Genomic DNA, 16023 nt, shown 5'->3' on the forward strand with positions numbered 1-16023 from the left:
CCCCACCCCCCACTTTCCCCCCTTGGTGTCCATACGTTTCTTCTCTACATCTGTGTCTCTGTTTCTGCCTTGCAAGCCTTTTTTAAGCAAACAAGAAATAAGTTTAAATTTCTAGTTTTTTAATTAGTGAAAAAAGAAATCTCTTTGAGGAGAATAAGAATCTTTGTTTTGTATTATTTGCTTCCCCTTTATAATTTTTAATGATCTGTAGAGATTAAGAAACTTGGAAATAAAGTCAGATTTTTTTTTCCTAAAATTCAGAAAGTGTTTTAAATGTCCACATACCCATGTGTCCAATCACCTAGTTCTTGAATGTGGTTAAATGGAAAGAAATTAACCTAATAATAAAAATTCTGTCTTTTCCATCTAGGCTCATGGATTTGAGATCTTATGCTCCAAATGTAGCCCACATTTTTCTGATGCCAAGAAATCTCTTGTGACTACCTCACCGCTCTGGGCTGGCTTCCTTGAAAGTCTGAAAAAGCATGATTACTTTAAGGTAGGACTTGCAATGCATTTTTTAAATTGGACAGTCCAGGGTAAGTCAAGCCAGTGAATTAAAGTTCTATGTCCATATTTAATGTGTGACATAATTGTAGGAACTAGAGTTGAAAGGCACCATTCTAGCTTGGTGGTAATGAGGGAGTGTCTATAAACTGTTTCCAGTATTTTAGAAAAAATAATAACATCTATATAAAGTGATAAAAGTTATTATTTGTATCAGATGAACAACTTGCACAAATCTATAAAGCAAACATGAGACACCAAATAGAAAAGTTAGCAGAGACATGGATTAAAAATTTACCTGACCTAGGGCTTCCCTGGTGGCATGGTGGTTGGGAGTCCACCTGCCGATGCAGGGGACATGGGTTCGTGTCCCTGTCCGGGAAGATCCCACATGCCGCGGAGCGGCTGGGCCTGTGAGCCATGGCCGCTGAGCCTGCGCGTCTGGAGCCTGTGCTCTGCAACGGGAGAGGCCACAACAGTGAGAGGCCCGCATACTGCAAAAAAAAAAAAAAAAAATTCACTCTCACAAGTAGTAAAGATAACCATATTAACATAATAATGAAGACTGTTTTTCACATATGTAAAAAGGATATGAATGATATTCAGTGCTGTTGAGAATATAGTGAAAATAATACACCTATATGTTGCTGATAACATCGTAATAGTTAGAACCTTAACTGGGAAGTAATTTGATAGTGTATTCCAAGAACTATAGAAAGGTTCAAACTTGGAACCTTCAATTTAAATCATCTACTTCGGGCTTCCCTGGTGGTACAGTGGTTCAGAATCTACCTGCCAATGCAGAGGACACAGGTTTGAGTCCTGGTCCAGGAGGATCCCACATGCCGCGGAGCAGCTAAGCTGGTGTGCCACAACTACTGAGTCTGTGCTCTAGATCCCACAAGCCACAACTACCACGCCCGCGCACCTAGAGCCCATGCTCCACAAGAGAAGACACCACAATGAGAAGCCCACGCACAGCAACAAAGACCCAATGCAACCAAAAATAAATAATAAATTAATTAATTTAAAAAAAGATAAATCATCTACTTCAAGGAAACATCCAAGAAATAGAAAAGTCCTTAAGAATATGATGATTTTAAAGACTGTGTAGTAGTATGGAAAACTGCTTATATTACAGTATATTTTTTAAAGAATATAAAATATTAAGTATGAATGCCACCATAAACATGCATGTGAAAGATAAAAATGGTAGTTAAGGTGGGATTATGCTACTTTTTGGCTCAGTTTGTACTTTGCTTTATAAATTAATTACTAGTTAATCAATTATTTCTTAATAATGAGTTAAATAATAGAAAATGATAGAAAACCTTCCAAATTGGAAAGAGGCCCTTAATGGTGAAAAGGATGAGGGACCACTACATTTAACCTAGTCCCTTTTTTGAAGAAACTGGAGCCCAAACAGATACATCAGTGACAAAACAGGGACTAGGACTCAGGCCTCATGATTTTTGAACAATATATTTTATCGTACACTGCCTCCCTGAAAGTTGCTGGTGAGCAGGTTATTTTACTGATACCATATATATGATGTTCTGATGGGCATTATTATTATTTTAGGGACTGATGAAAGGTTCTGCTCAGTACCAGGAAAGGCTAGAAATGGCAAAGAACTACTTCCAACTCTCCATAAACCGGCCAGAAAGGTGAGTTTATCGCTACCTGAACAGATTGATTACTTGCCAGAAGTTAAGGAGTTACTTACTCTTGAGATAGTTGCAGATGTTGGAGTTTCCATATTTAAACAGTTAATGGCCAGGCTCATGACTACTGAAGGAGCAGGAGTTAGGGAGAGGAAGTGTCGTTACAGAAGTTTGCTGGCACTGGCAGCCGTCACCACCATCACCGTCATCATCATCATCATCATCATCATCATCATATAATGGCTAACGTTTATTGAGTACTTACAAAGCATAGGCCAATAACTTGTTTAATCCCCCTTAAAGCCCTATGAAATAGGTACAATTATCATTTTCCCTATTTACAGCTCAGAAGCCGAGGCCAAGAGAGATTAAATAATTTGCCAAAGGTTACACAGCTAATAAAGTGACAGACCTAGGATTTAAACTCAGGCAGTCTAGTATTGAGCTATGTGCTTAATTCCTATGGGAGTTCTGGGCTGTGTTTAGATTTTTTTAGGTGAATCTGAAACGCAGGATGAAGCAGGCTTCACCTTCCAAATCAAATCTCATTCTAACCTGCCATACGTTTTCTGGGGGAAGAAAGAAATGAACACAGGGTTGGAAGGAAATGGCTCCCCTTTAAAATTTGATAAAATTGAGTTTCAGTTCTGGTAATGGTGGAGTAACATATCAGAATAACCCCATGCTAATTACAATGATAAACCCTGGACAGAATATAAAAAACAATTATTTGAAGACAGTGGAGAACAACAAAAGCAGGCAAAAATCAGAGGGAATAGGACCGTTGAAAGAAGAAAATCACATTTGTCTGACTTGTCCCTTGAGGGTACTTGTCAGTGTGGCTCAAGGAAATTGGAGCTCCTGCAGAAGGTCTTATTGAGCTTATATTTTACTTATCAAAGGTCAGAATTTGAATATTGGAAAAAATTCAGTTTATGTTTGCAAAATTGAATTTGAGATACTTAAAGCTATTAAATAACATGAAAGAAATAAAGCTATTAAATAACATGAAAGAAATAACTTTGTATATGTTATGGTTAAAAAGGTCCTGAGTTGTGTGTGGGTGTGTTTTTTGTTTTGTCATTGGGCTTTTTTTTTTTGGTCAAACCATCTGGTTTTGAACCCCAGTCATTTTGCCAGCATCTCAAACATCACATATTTGTGTAATAAAATGTTCTTTGAAGACTGCATGAAGCAGAGTTGATGCTGAGAGAACTCTCAGTGTCTGCGAGGTGGTAATGACTTTACAGCAGTCTTTACTCTTTTTTAAGTGTCTAGGGGTGCCTTTGTCCCATTCCCGTCAGTTTTATGTCAGTAATTGGAAAAGATGATGCCTTCTTAGGGTATCCTTTAAGAAAACTTGGGAAAGAAAGTAAAGGAGGTAGCCCTCATAGTTAGGAGAATCTCCCCCTATGATGGTCCCTGTCTCCTCTAGGAGACCACTCCCCTTGTTGAAAAGTGTTACCTTATAGTCTTAGGTTGAAGAGAAGTTAAGAAATGAGGGAGACTCATATGTAGGAGAGTTAGGGCTTCTCCCACAAAATAAGATAGATTGATGGTTGGGTAGTTCTTTTTAAATATAATAAAGTTTTTTGTTGTTCTAAAAGTAACATATTCATTCATTACAGCAAATACAGAAAGACATTAAGAAGGAAAAAATTTATATCATGAGTAAACGACTCTTATTATTCCAATCTACTGCCTTCCAGGATTTTTTTCCCCATAACCAGTTGACTTTTTAAACATTTTTTATACTATATGGAAATCTTGTATCCTGTTCATAATTTTTACTCGTTATGATCTTACATTTTCTATGACCTTAAAAAGTTTTGATAAGCATATTTTTAAATAACCACACAGCATTTTAGCAAATGGACCATAATTTACTTATTGCAAATAGCTTAAATATCCTACATTTTAATGAGTGTTGCAGGAGAGGCTCCCATTCACCAAACCAGGATAACTTCTAAACAGTTTGAAACCAAACTCACATCTCCCTCCAGACCTCTTCTTTACTTCCCAATGTTCTTTTTTATTAGCTGAATTAATATCATAGACTGTTTCCTACTGTCTTTTAATAGTACCACCATCCTCCTTATCACCCAGACCTCCTGGCTCTCCTTGGATCCAGTTCCTAGATCCTGTTTACTATTATCTTGTGCCTTGCATTCTTTTTCCTTACTGCCCAGCTAGCTACTCTTCTTACTTTAATTCTTGAACTATGGCTACACCTAAACTTGTTTCTCAACCTCTAGAGACTCTTCTCTTCCAATTCAACCGTTAGAGCCAGGAGAATCTGCTTGAAGTATGTCTTTAATCATGTTACTCCCATCTCCTAAAAATTATTAGAGATTGTAATAGTGAAAAATTACAAACAATCTAAGTGTCCATCAATAGTAGATAAATGAATTGCAGTGTATTTACATGATGGCCTACTTCCATTAGTTAACCAGAGATTAGCTAAATATCCATAAATCTAATTCAGGATTTCTCAACCTTGACACTGTTGACACTTTGGAGCAGATAATTCTTTGCTGTGGGGGACTGTCCTGTGCATTAGTATGAGATGAAGCAACATCCCTGGCCTCTACCCAGTAAATTCCAGTAGGACTGGCTCCCCTCTCCCCACCAATTGTGACAACCAAAAATGTCATCAGACATTGCCAGATTGTCCCCAGTTGAGAACCACTGGTCTAAATGAAGAGATTTCAGAAACATAATGTTGAGGGAAAAAAGCAAGTTGTAAATTTGTAAAATACTGGTGCTATGCATATAAATTGTAAAAATACACAGAATATCATGTATTATGTATAGATACATGTATCTATATTCACTCAATAAATACTTATTATGTCCCATGTGCCAGGCCCTATTCCAGGCACTGGGAATGCAGCAAGTGAACCCAAAGTCTCCCTGCCCTTATGGAGCTTATATACTAGTGTAGGAGAAAGATGGTAAACCATTATATGATGTTAGATGGTAATGAGTACTTTGAAGAAAAAGCAGTGTTTGGGGAGAGAGATATAAGGGCTGCTCTTCTAGATAGATTGGCCAAGGAGTTTTTCTTTCAGAAGAGATCTAGGGAAGTGAGGGAATGTGGCAGACAGGTATTTGAGGGAATAACATTTCAGGTAAAGAGAACAAAACAGTAAATACAACAAATAGTACACACACACTCTCTCTGTCTCTCTCTCTCTGTCTCACACACACACTCAGTGGCCCAGGAGGATTCTTGTGAGAGCAGTCACCTTTGGGTAGCAGAGAAATGGATTGGAACTGGGAGTGTTGATCATCAAAGGAAATTAACTTTATCTATCATATTTTTTTGTAAGTACACGCACATATTACTAGTTTGGTTTTTATGTTAAATGTATAAATGTAATCACATAATTAGACTAGAGATAAGTATAGCAATTATTATAATTCTGAGTGGTAGAGATATGGGCATTTATTTTATTACCTTTTCAACTTGTCAATATTATTTAAATCTCATAAAACAAAAATTAAAAATAACAAAGAAGCCATCAGTGATCACCCACTCCTTATTTCATTGAGTCTAAACTTAGCCATTTCACGCTTGCTGTGCTGTCATCCCAGCCCATTGATTCAGCCTCGGATTCCACCCTTAAGCCAAACTGAACCCCATTTGCTCTCTGAATATGTTGCTCATGTCCCTGCCTCTATACAAATGCTCATTTATCCCCTTGCATAGTTTCTCTACCCTATCTTACCTGTCAAAATCCTCTTGATTCTTTGAGGCCTAACTCAACTTCTTCCATTATCTCTCTTTTTTTTAAACTTCTCTGCCTCCACCCCAGTGAATGTAATTGCCTTCTCCTATGACTCTTTTTTTGTTTGTTTGTTTGTTTTTTATTTTTGGCTGTGGTGGGTCTTCGTTGCTGTGCACGGGCCTTCTCTAGTTGCGGCAAGCGGGGGCTACTCTTCGTTGTGGTGCATGGGCTTCTCATTGTCGTGGCTTCTCTTGTTGTGGAGCACAGGCTCTAGGTGTGTGGGCTTCAGTAGTTGTAGCACTCAGACTTAGTAGTTATTGGCACGTAGGCTCAGTAGTTGTGGCTTGCGGGCTCTAGAGCGCAGGTTCAGTAGTTGTGGCGCACGGGCTTAGTTGCTCTGCAGCATGTGGGATCTTCCTGGGCCAGGGATTGAACCTGTGTTCCCTTCATTGGCTGGCGGGCTCTTAACCACTGCACCACCAGGGAAGCCCTCCTATGATTCTTTGTATTGATAGAATTTGGTATTCCTCTATGACTTTATATGTTTGTAATTTATTATGATTATTTGTATATTTCTTTTCTCTCTCCTAGTAATATTTACATATTATGGAGTAGGGATAGTTTCCTGTTACCCACATGAGTTAGCAGGGTGTGCAAATGTTTATTAAATGAATGCAAGTCCATTATATAACTTGATTTGCTCCATTATAAATAGTTCAGACAGGGTTCCATGAACTTATATAACAAATCACATCACCATCACAAAATAACTCACTCATCATGTAAATAATCTCTGTGTGTATTTCATTATCAGTTTATAGTAGGAGGAGCACAAAATAGTATCAGAAGACTTGATTTCAAGCCTTTGCTCTGTCCAACTAAATGGCCTTGCAAAACTTATAGAAATTCACTGGGCTCTGGTTTTCTCATTTGTAAAACAGGATTATTACCTCCTCATAATAGTAAGTAGAAGGCTAAATGTGAAAGTATATTTGAGGACTTCCCTGGTGGTGCAGTGGTTAAGAATCCGCCTGCCAATATATGGGACGCAGGTTCGAGCCCTGGTCTGGGAAGATCCCACATGCCACGGAGCAACTAAGTCTGTGTGCCACAACTACTGAGCCTGCACTCTAGAGCCCGCGAGCCACAACTACTGAGGCTGCAGGCCGCAATTGCTGAAGCCCGCGCATCTAGAGCCTGTGCTCCACAACAAGAGAAGCCACTGCAATGAGAAGCCCGTGCACCACAATGAAAGATAGCCCCGGCTCGCCGCAACTAGAGAAAGCCCGCGCGCAGCAGCAAAGACCCAACACAGGCAATCAATCAATCAATCAATCAATCAATCTAATAATAGAAAAGAAACTGTATTTGAAGTGCTAGCCTAGCATTTAATATATGATAGATTAATTTTTGTTTTGTTTATTTTTTGGCTGCGTTGGGTCTTTGCTGCTGCGCGCGGGCTTTCTCTAGTTGCAACGAGCGGGGGCTACTCTTCCTTGCAGTGCGCGCGCTTCTCATTGCGGTGGCTTCTCTCGTTGTGGAGCACAGGTTCTAGGCGCACGGGCTTCAGTAGTCATGGCACGTGGGCTCGGTAGTTGTGGCTTGTGGACTCTAGAGCACAGCCTCAGTAGTTGTGGCGCACAGGCTTAGTTCCTCTGCGGCATGTGGGATCTTCCCGGACCAGGGATGGAGCCCATGTCCCCTGCATTGGCAGGCGGATTCTTAACCACTGCGCCACCAGGGAAGCCCTGACAGATTAATTTTTGTTCATACTTTATGCATGCTAGATTAATTTTTGTTCATATTTTCTTCTGGGTTTTCTTTTCCTCGTATATATGATATATATAAATCGAAAGAGTGATACTAAATCAAGAGCTTCATGGTAGTGTTCCATGGAGCCTGCTGCAGATCCAAAGGGGAAGGCAGAATGGGCAGGTGTCCGAGCCTCCAGCGTCCATTTCAATCAAAGCAGTCTTCCAGGGGCTTCCCTGGTGGCACAGTGGTTGAGAGTCCGCCTGCCGATGCAGGGGACACGGGTTCGTGCCCTGGTCCGGGAAGATCCCACATGCCGCGGAGCGGCTGGGTCCGTGAGCCGTGGCCACTGCGCCTGCGCGTCCGGAGCCTGTACTCCGCAACGGGAGAGGCCACAACAGTGAGGCCCACATACCGCAAAAAAAAAAAAGCAGTCTTTCAGGGTTTTTTTTCCTTAGCTTTACTGAGGTGTAATTGACAGAATTACAAAATTATAAGATATTTAAAGTGTCATCGTAGTGATTTGATATACCTATTCATTATGGAAAGATTCCCACCACCAAGTTAATTAATAGATTCATCACCTCATATTTATTTATTATTATTATTTTTTTTGGCTGCATTGGGTCTTCGTTGCTGTGCGCGGGCTTTCTCTAGTTGCAGCGAGCGGGGGCTACTCTTCGTTGCGATGTGCGGGCTTCTCATTGCAGTGGCTTCTTTTGTTGTGGAGCACAGGCCCTAGGCGTGCGGGCTTCAGTAGTTGTGGCTCACAGGCTCAGTGGTTGTGGCTCACGGGCTCTAAAGCACGGGCTCAGTAGTTGTGGCTCATGGGCTTAGTTGTTCCGTGGCATATGGGATCTCCCCGGACCAGGGCTCAAACCCATGTCCCCTGTGCTGGCAGGTGGATTCTTAACCACTGCGCCACCAGGGAAGCCCCACATATTTATTTTTTGTGTATGTGTGTGAGAATAATTTTTGCTCTCTTAGCAGATTTCAGTTATGTAATACGGTGTTATCAACTCTAGTAACCATGTTTTACATTAGATCCTGTGACTGTATTTATCTTATAGCTGAAAGTTTGTCTTTTTACCAGCCTCTGCTTATATCCCTCACCCCCTAGTCCCTGACAACCACTTTTTTTTTTTTTTTTCTTTTTTTTCCCTTGCGTTATGCGGGCCTCTCACTGTTGTGGCCTCTCCCATTTGCGGAGCACAGGCTCCGGACGCGCAGGCCCAGCGGCCATGGCTCACGGGCCCAGCCGCTCCGCGGCACGTGGGATCCTCCCGAAACGGGGCACGAACCCGCGTCTCCCGCATCGGCAGGCGGACTCTCAAGCACTGCGCCACCAGGGAAGCCCCTGACAACCACTTTTATTCTGTTTCCATGAGTTTGACTTTTTTTTTAGATTCCACATATAAGTGATACCATGCAGTATTTTACTTTCTCTGTCTAGCTTATTTGATTTAGCCTAATGCCTTTAGGGTACATCCATGTTGTTGCAAATGGCAGGATTTCTTTCTCATGGCTGAATAATATTCCATTGTGTGTATGTATATCACTATCTGTCTATTTATTCCACATCTTTATCCATTTATCTGTTGATGGACACTTAAGTTGTTTCCAATCTTAGCTATTGTGAATAATGCTGCAGGGAATACGGGTGTGCAGACATCTCTTTGAGATCCTGTTTTCATTTTTTTTGGATAAATACCCAGAAGTGGGATTGCTGGGTCATATGGTGGCTGTATTTTTAATTTTTTGAGGAACCTCCATACTGTATTCCATAGTGGCTATATCAGTTTGCATTCCCACCAGCAGTGCACAAGGGTTCCCTTTTCTCCACATTCTTTCTTTTTTTTGGCCACACCACGTGGCATGTCGGATCTTCCCTGACCAGAGATCTAACACATGCCTCCTGCATTGGGAGTGTGGAATCTTAACCACTGGACCACCAAGGAGTCCCCTTTTCTCCACATTCTTGCCAACACATGATCTCTCTTGTCTTTTTTTTTTTTTTTTTTTTTTTGGTAACCAGGCTCTAATCTATAATTGTATTTAAAATTTAAGAAAAAGGTTTATGCAAATCAGGAGCAGTATGTATAATACCCAGCCGCTCCGCGGCACGTGGGATCCTCCCGGACCGGGGCACGAACCCCTGTCCCCCGCATTGGCAGGTGGACTCCCAACCACTGCACCACCAGGGAAGCCCTCTCTTGTCTTTTTCATGACAGCCATTCTGACAGGTGTGAAGTGGTATCTCATTGTGGTTTTTATTTGCATTTCCCTGATGATTAGTTGATGTTGAGCACCTTTTCTTGTCTTGTATGTCTTCTTTGGAAAAATGTCTATTCAGTTTCTCTGCCTATTTTTAAATCAGATTGCTTGGGAGGTTTTTTGCTGTTATGAGTTCTTTATATATTTTGGATATTAACCCTGTATCATATGTACGGTTAGCGAATATTTTCTCCCATTCTGTAGGTTGCCTTTTCATTTTGTTGATGATTTCTTTTCCTGTACAAAGCAGTTTTTCTTTTTTTTGGCTGCATCACCCAGCTTGTGGAATCTTAGTTCCCTGATCAGGGATTGAACCCGGAGCAGCGAAAGTGCCAAGTGCAACCATTGGACCACCAGGGAACTCCCCAGAGCAGTTTTTCTTTGAGCACTTTTATATTTTAGAGTTTCTGGTGGAATTTTGAGAAAAAGGATTCTGTGTCCTAAACAAATGTTTAAAAACAAATTAAACTAGATAATCCCTTCCAGCTTTAAAATACTCTGTTTTCGTGATTATTATTCTAAGCTCTCATTAAATACCCATGTCTTTGATTTTTTTATAGCTCTCATGCTATGAGCCCAGGTGAAGAAATCTTAACATTATTACAGACAATACCATTTGATATAGAAGAGCTTAAAAAAGAAGAAGCTAATCTTCCCCCAGAAGATGGTAAGTGATGGACCAGGATAGAGCAGAGGGGTTAGAAAGAATTGAAACATTCCACTAAGTCTCAGAGGGTCCTTTCCTGAGAGTACCTGTCATGTGAGTATAGTATGGCAGTGTCATGCTTCTTTTTCAGATGACCAGTGGTTAGATCTCTCACCAGATCAGCTGGACCAGCTGCTGCAGGAAGCTGCTGGTAAAAAAGAACCAGAGCCCGTTTCCAAGGGGCAGGAGGAGAACTATGACTTAACTCAAGTCTCAGAGAGCATGAAAGCTTTCATATCCAAAGTCTCAACCCACAAAGGAGCAGAGCTGCCTCGGTAATTTGTGTTAAAGTATAAATATCTAAATGGTTATAGCCTATATGTTGACATCATCCAGTCATTGCCAGTTCTCTCTCTCTTTCTTTTCCTTTTTCTTTGTTTAAATTTTTTTTTTTAAATAAATGATTTTTACTGCTTTGTTTTTCTCTTTTGGTGCCTAGTACTATGATAACTTACTTATCTGGAGTCAGATTTCTAGTAACCTGATCCCTTATGATCCTTGAAGTAAGCCAAAGAGACCACTCAGCAGATGTAAAGGCCACCACCCCAGAGCTGTGCAGGGCAACCATGTACTTTATTCTTTAGATTTTTGCTCAGAATTTTATGGACTCCTAACTTCTAGTTCTCATCAAGCTCAGACTTCTGATCTCCCACCCTCAAGCAGATTGGAAGCTTCAGACTCAAAAGAGGAGGATAAAAGTGTTTATCAGAGGAAGAAATAATAACAGAAGAAATGAGATGTTACATTTGGCAAGTAATAGGGAAAAAATGTAGATAGAATTGTTACTTGCACAGCAAATATCTCTTCATTAATGTTGATGCTTGTTAGCCTCATGAGAAGATTAAAGTTTATGTTTAGTATTCTCTCTTTGAGAAAGAGATAAGGGAAGGTTTGTTCTTATTTTTAAAGACTTGGTTCTTAAAAAGATAAACCTTATTTAAATGAACTTGGATAAATAACAACTTCTGCTAATGTTAGATATATCTTATGGGAGGTGGAGGGTGGGTAGATCCCTAAATCAGTATAAATTAAATGTGCATAATCAAAGTGCAGTTTTTACTTTTATTTCATCAATCTTTCCCATTTCTGTTGCCCTATCAGTAAGCATAATGATTTTTAAAATTTAAACTACAATTTTCCTTTCTGTGCCTCTTTTGAGAGTATATATCTGGAGTGTTCCTAAGAATGGCACCAGTTTAGAAAAAGTTTCAAAGAGTTTTCTTTGGGATAAATTGTCTTTTTCCTTTAATCTTACAGAGAACGTTCTGAGACTCCAGTCACTTTTGATGCAGATTCTTTTCTTAATTATTTTGGTAAGATCTTAGGTGAGTTACAGTGTGATGTTTATTTTCATTTTGCAAGTGTAAGTAGTATAGCAATTGCTAGAGCATTGGAGCATTGGATCTCATTTGCTTTTTTTTTTTTTTTAATGATTTTGAGTTGCTTTCAACCATTAATTATTGCCCTATTGAATGATTTTGCAGAGGATGCCTTGCTTAGTGCCTGACATAGTAGCTGTTCATTAAATCTTTGTTGAATGAATGAATGCTGTGTGTTTAGATAGGGTTTTACATGGGCTCCTGTATTACACTGTTTTTTTTCTCTTTTAGACATACTGCAAGTATACACTAATAATAAAAACACAAATAGCCCAATTTTTAAAAATCAACAAAGGATATAAACAGGCTTTGAAGAATAAATATAATCAATAAACAGGCCTTGAAGAATAAATATAATCAATAAATATTTGAAAATAGTTAACTGTTTCTAGTAAGCAAGTAAATACACAATAAAAATAAGAACTTTTTTTTTGCCCATCATATTGGCAAAAATTTAAAAGATTGATAATAACCAGTTTTCTCAAGAGTTGGAGAAATGAGCACTGTCACACTGTGGGAGTAGAAGTGTAAGTTGTCTTTTCTCAAGGCAGTTTGGTACTCCAGAATGTTCATAAACTTTGACTTAGCTATTTCACTTCCAGGAATTTAATTTATGAAAAAGTTATATATGCTAAGATGGTGATTGCAACACTGTAGCAGCAAAAATTGGATTATAGTTCAGTTTTACAAAAAAAAAAAAGGTAGACAAGCAAACCATAGTTCAATATGTATATATATAACAAATGTGTTTTATATATATGTACATATACACACATACACAGAATTGCATAAATAAAGGTCTGGGTACCCACTGAACTGTGAAAAGATCTTTAACTTTGGGAAGAGAGTGAAATGTGAGACAATTCTGCATAACTTGAATGTTTACATCAAAATCTATTCCTGGATTATGTAGTTTTTAAATTTTTTAAGTAAAATATTTTAATTAATTGAATTCACATTAAAAAGAAAAAGCTGAATCTTTCAGCTCAGCCTGTGTACTTTTCTGCAAGTGTTTGCCAGCAGTACCATTTTCTGGAGGGGATTTTTCTGAAGTAGTTTGCCTAATATTTGCTCTTTTTTGGAGATAACATTCTAATTCTTTTGAGATGTGTAATCACTCCAAAAAAATTTAATGAGTGGCTCTTTCTGTGTTGGGGTCTATGTAGGTTCAAGGCCCCATGACTCAGACTCTGATGAACTGGATGAGGAAGACTCTGAATGCTTAGATAGTGATGATGACTTGGATCTTGAAACACAGGAGCCTGGGGAAGAAGCATCTGTAAAAGGAACTCTTGGTGATCTCAAGTCATACATGGCCCAGATGGACCAGGAACTCGCACGTACCAGCATTGGCAAAAGTTTCACCACCCAGAAGCAAATGGTATGTGTGTGTTCAACCTCTTTCCCTTTTGAGTCTAGAACAAAGGATAGCTAAAACCATATTTTATCTTAGTTTTTCTTTTCTTTTTTACTGTTTGATTCATGATAATTTTGTGATGAATTTTTTAATTTGAATAAATAAGAATGCTAATTTTTTCCTAACACTGGTAGGCTGACGGATTATTGATTTTCTTAAACATAAGCTTGACTATGTTACTTATTCTATGTTATCTATCAGGATTTTTTTTAAAGTCATGTGATATGTTCAAATTAGTATGTGGTTGCATACTCCTACTAATAGCTTAAATTGATTTCAAAAAAAGAGAAAGGATATTAAATATCCAAGTAATTTTCAAGTCTTGATAGTGTTTGTTTTATATGTTTCCCTTATTTAGAGCCAAATTTAGAATTCATCTGCCACTCATGTTTTTATCCTAGTTTTTATACCAGCACTGTCTAACCACAGATAGAAAGAGAATGGACCCTGGAGTCTCATGGGCGGGGTTTGAAATCCAGCTCAGCTATCCCCTGTGAATGTATCCATTAACCAATAATCTTCATGTCATAGAATGAACGTGAGAACCAAATGAGACAACAGTAAAACCCATAATGAGCCCTTAGTTAATGTCATTCCCCTTGCTTTGATCATCTTAACCACATTTAAAACTAATCACTTTTAGTATTGCCAAAACCTACTAGAAACCATACATTAGGTTTTAATGTGAATATGAACCACCTGAAGATCTTGTTAAAATATAGATTTTGGTTAAGTATGTCTAGGGTGGGCCTGAGATTTTACATTTCTAACAAGTTCCCAAGTGATGGATGTGCTGCTGGTCCATGGACCACACTTTGGGTAGCAAAGATATAAAAATCTATAGATCAAGCTGCAATCTCTCAAATTCTTTCCTATGAAATCCTATGAAATCAGAGGCTCAAGTACCAATTCACAGTCTCTGTGGTTGGATCCCACAAGGCCTCAGGGTTTTTTTTGTTTGTTTTTTTGTTTGTTTTTTTTTTGCGGTACGCGGGCCTCTCACTGCTGTGGCCTCTCCCGCTGCGGAGCACAGGCTCTGGACGTGCAGGCGCAGCGGCCGTGGCTTATGGGCCCAGCCGCTCCGCGGCATGTGGGATCCTCCCGGACCAGGGAACGAACCCGTGTCCCCTGCATCGGCAGGCGGACTCTCAACCACTGCGACACCAGGGAAGCCCAGGCTTCAGGTTTTTATTTTGTTTTCTCATTGGGGTGGGGGTTGTGGGTAGGGAAGAAATCTCACTTCTTTCACGTAGAGAAAATTTAGATTCTTTTTTTTTAATGTTCATTTTTCTGTTTATTTCTTTTAAAACTCTTAGGCAAGCTATAAAGTTACCTCCTTAATTCTGGTTATCTCCCTTGGGCTATTTCAAAATCAGGAAGAAATCCATTTAATCTGCAGAAACTTATCCTAGGAAGAAGTGTGTTTTAATCTTCGGAACCAAATTTTAATATGTGTGTTCAATTACATAGTTTATTATTAGACTTCATTTTTATTTTCTATCAAGAAGGGAATTTCCTTTCTAATATGGAAATCAATTTTACATTGTTGCTTACTTAGCTTTTTGATGTAACTACCATCCAACCTAATAGCATATTGTACCATGATTTTCTTTTCCCTCCATGAACAAGGAGCCTCTATCCCAGACTGCCAGTAACAATTCAGAGGAGGAAGATTCTGGTGCAGGAGGATCTGTTATGACACCAGTGGATATAGACCTGAACCTGGTTTCAAACATACTGGAATCCTATAGTTCCCAAGCTGGACTGGCAGGACCTGCTTCCAACCTTTTACAAAGCATGGGTGTGCAGCTGCCTGACAGTGCTGATCACAGACCCATAAGTAAGCCAACAAAAGATTAGCCAGCAAACCTAGCCTCTGTTTTTTCTTCTTAAATAAATATTGAGTCTGACTATGCTCATTTCTAGTTTTGATTACACATTTAGTAAAAATGTTTTCTTCATTTTAAGTTCACAGATTAACTTCTCCTCTATGAGCCCCAAATGTTGCCCTCTCTGCACAAGTCTTTATGATCTCAACTCTGGGATGCACACAAGGTTTTGAAATCAGCAGAAGAGAGAGAATCAAGCCCTTGAGATAAGATGTACACTCCATGTTTAGAACATTAAGTTTATCGAGAATTAAATATTGGGTAGAGGAAGGAAGGTAGATAGGCAAACATGAGGAATGAATGAGTTGCTTTTTTATTCCAGTTACCAATGACCTTGAGTCTGTCTCCCTCAGGTGTCCAATAATTTTAGCGTTTTACCTGTTTTTGCTATTCTTCATGGACCCATTGGGTTCTTTTTATCCTTAGCACCTTCATGATTCATTGCCACATAAATATTCTCCAGCCAGGTGAGCCCTGCACCAAAGTTTCTTTTATTTATCTGCCATTTTTCAGTATCCCAACCCTGCCCTCTTTGGCCTCTGCTTTCAGTTATCCTTGGAGTTCTAAGAAGCAAAGCCCTCTTCCCACTCACTGCTGGGAAACAAAGTTCAATGTTGCAGCTCCTCCTATTAGCCATTCTCATTTTTTCTTTTCCAGCACAACACATTAATCCAAAAGTAAACACTCCATGGTAAGTTTGAGAA

The 16023-nt window shown here is 39.2% G+C and overlaps 1 protein-coding gene across 4 annotated transcripts in view; it reads left to right on the forward strand.

The window, feature by feature from the left end:
- ECD (ecdysoneless cell cycle regulator) overlaps positions 1 to 15349 on the forward strand; it is a 26189-nt gene extending 10840 nt beyond the window's left edge. For 2 of the 4 annotated variants that reach the window (XM_007454663.1, XM_007454666.1), the window contains 7 exons: positions 371 to 499; positions 2089 to 2174; positions 10489 to 10595; positions 10726 to 10909; positions 11892 to 11959; positions 13180 to 13394; positions 15060 to 15349. In XM_007454663.1, the coding sequence (XP_007454725.1) occupies positions 371 to 499; positions 2089 to 2174; positions 10489 to 10595; positions 10726 to 10909; positions 11892 to 11959; positions 13180 to 13394; positions 15060 to 15290 (1020 nt within the window). In that variant the 3' untranslated portion in view covers positions 15291 to 15349. The remainder of the gene's footprint in view (positions 1 to 370; positions 500 to 2088; positions 2175 to 10488; positions 10596 to 10725; positions 10910 to 11891; positions 11960 to 13179; positions 13395 to 15059) is intronic. The other 2 variants (XM_007454665.1, XM_007454664.1) reach the window with 2 other exon arrangements.
- Positions 15350 to 16023: the final 674 nt, after the last annotated feature.

Source organism: Lipotes vexillifer, unplaced genomic scaffold, assembly GCF_000442215.2.
Source record: "Lipotes vexillifer unplaced genomic scaffold, Lipotes_vexillifer_v1.1 scaffold205, whole genome shotgun sequence".
In the NCBI taxonomy this organism is placed as follows: Eukaryota; Metazoa; Chordata; class Mammalia; order Artiodactyla; family Lipotidae; genus Lipotes; species Lipotes vexillifer.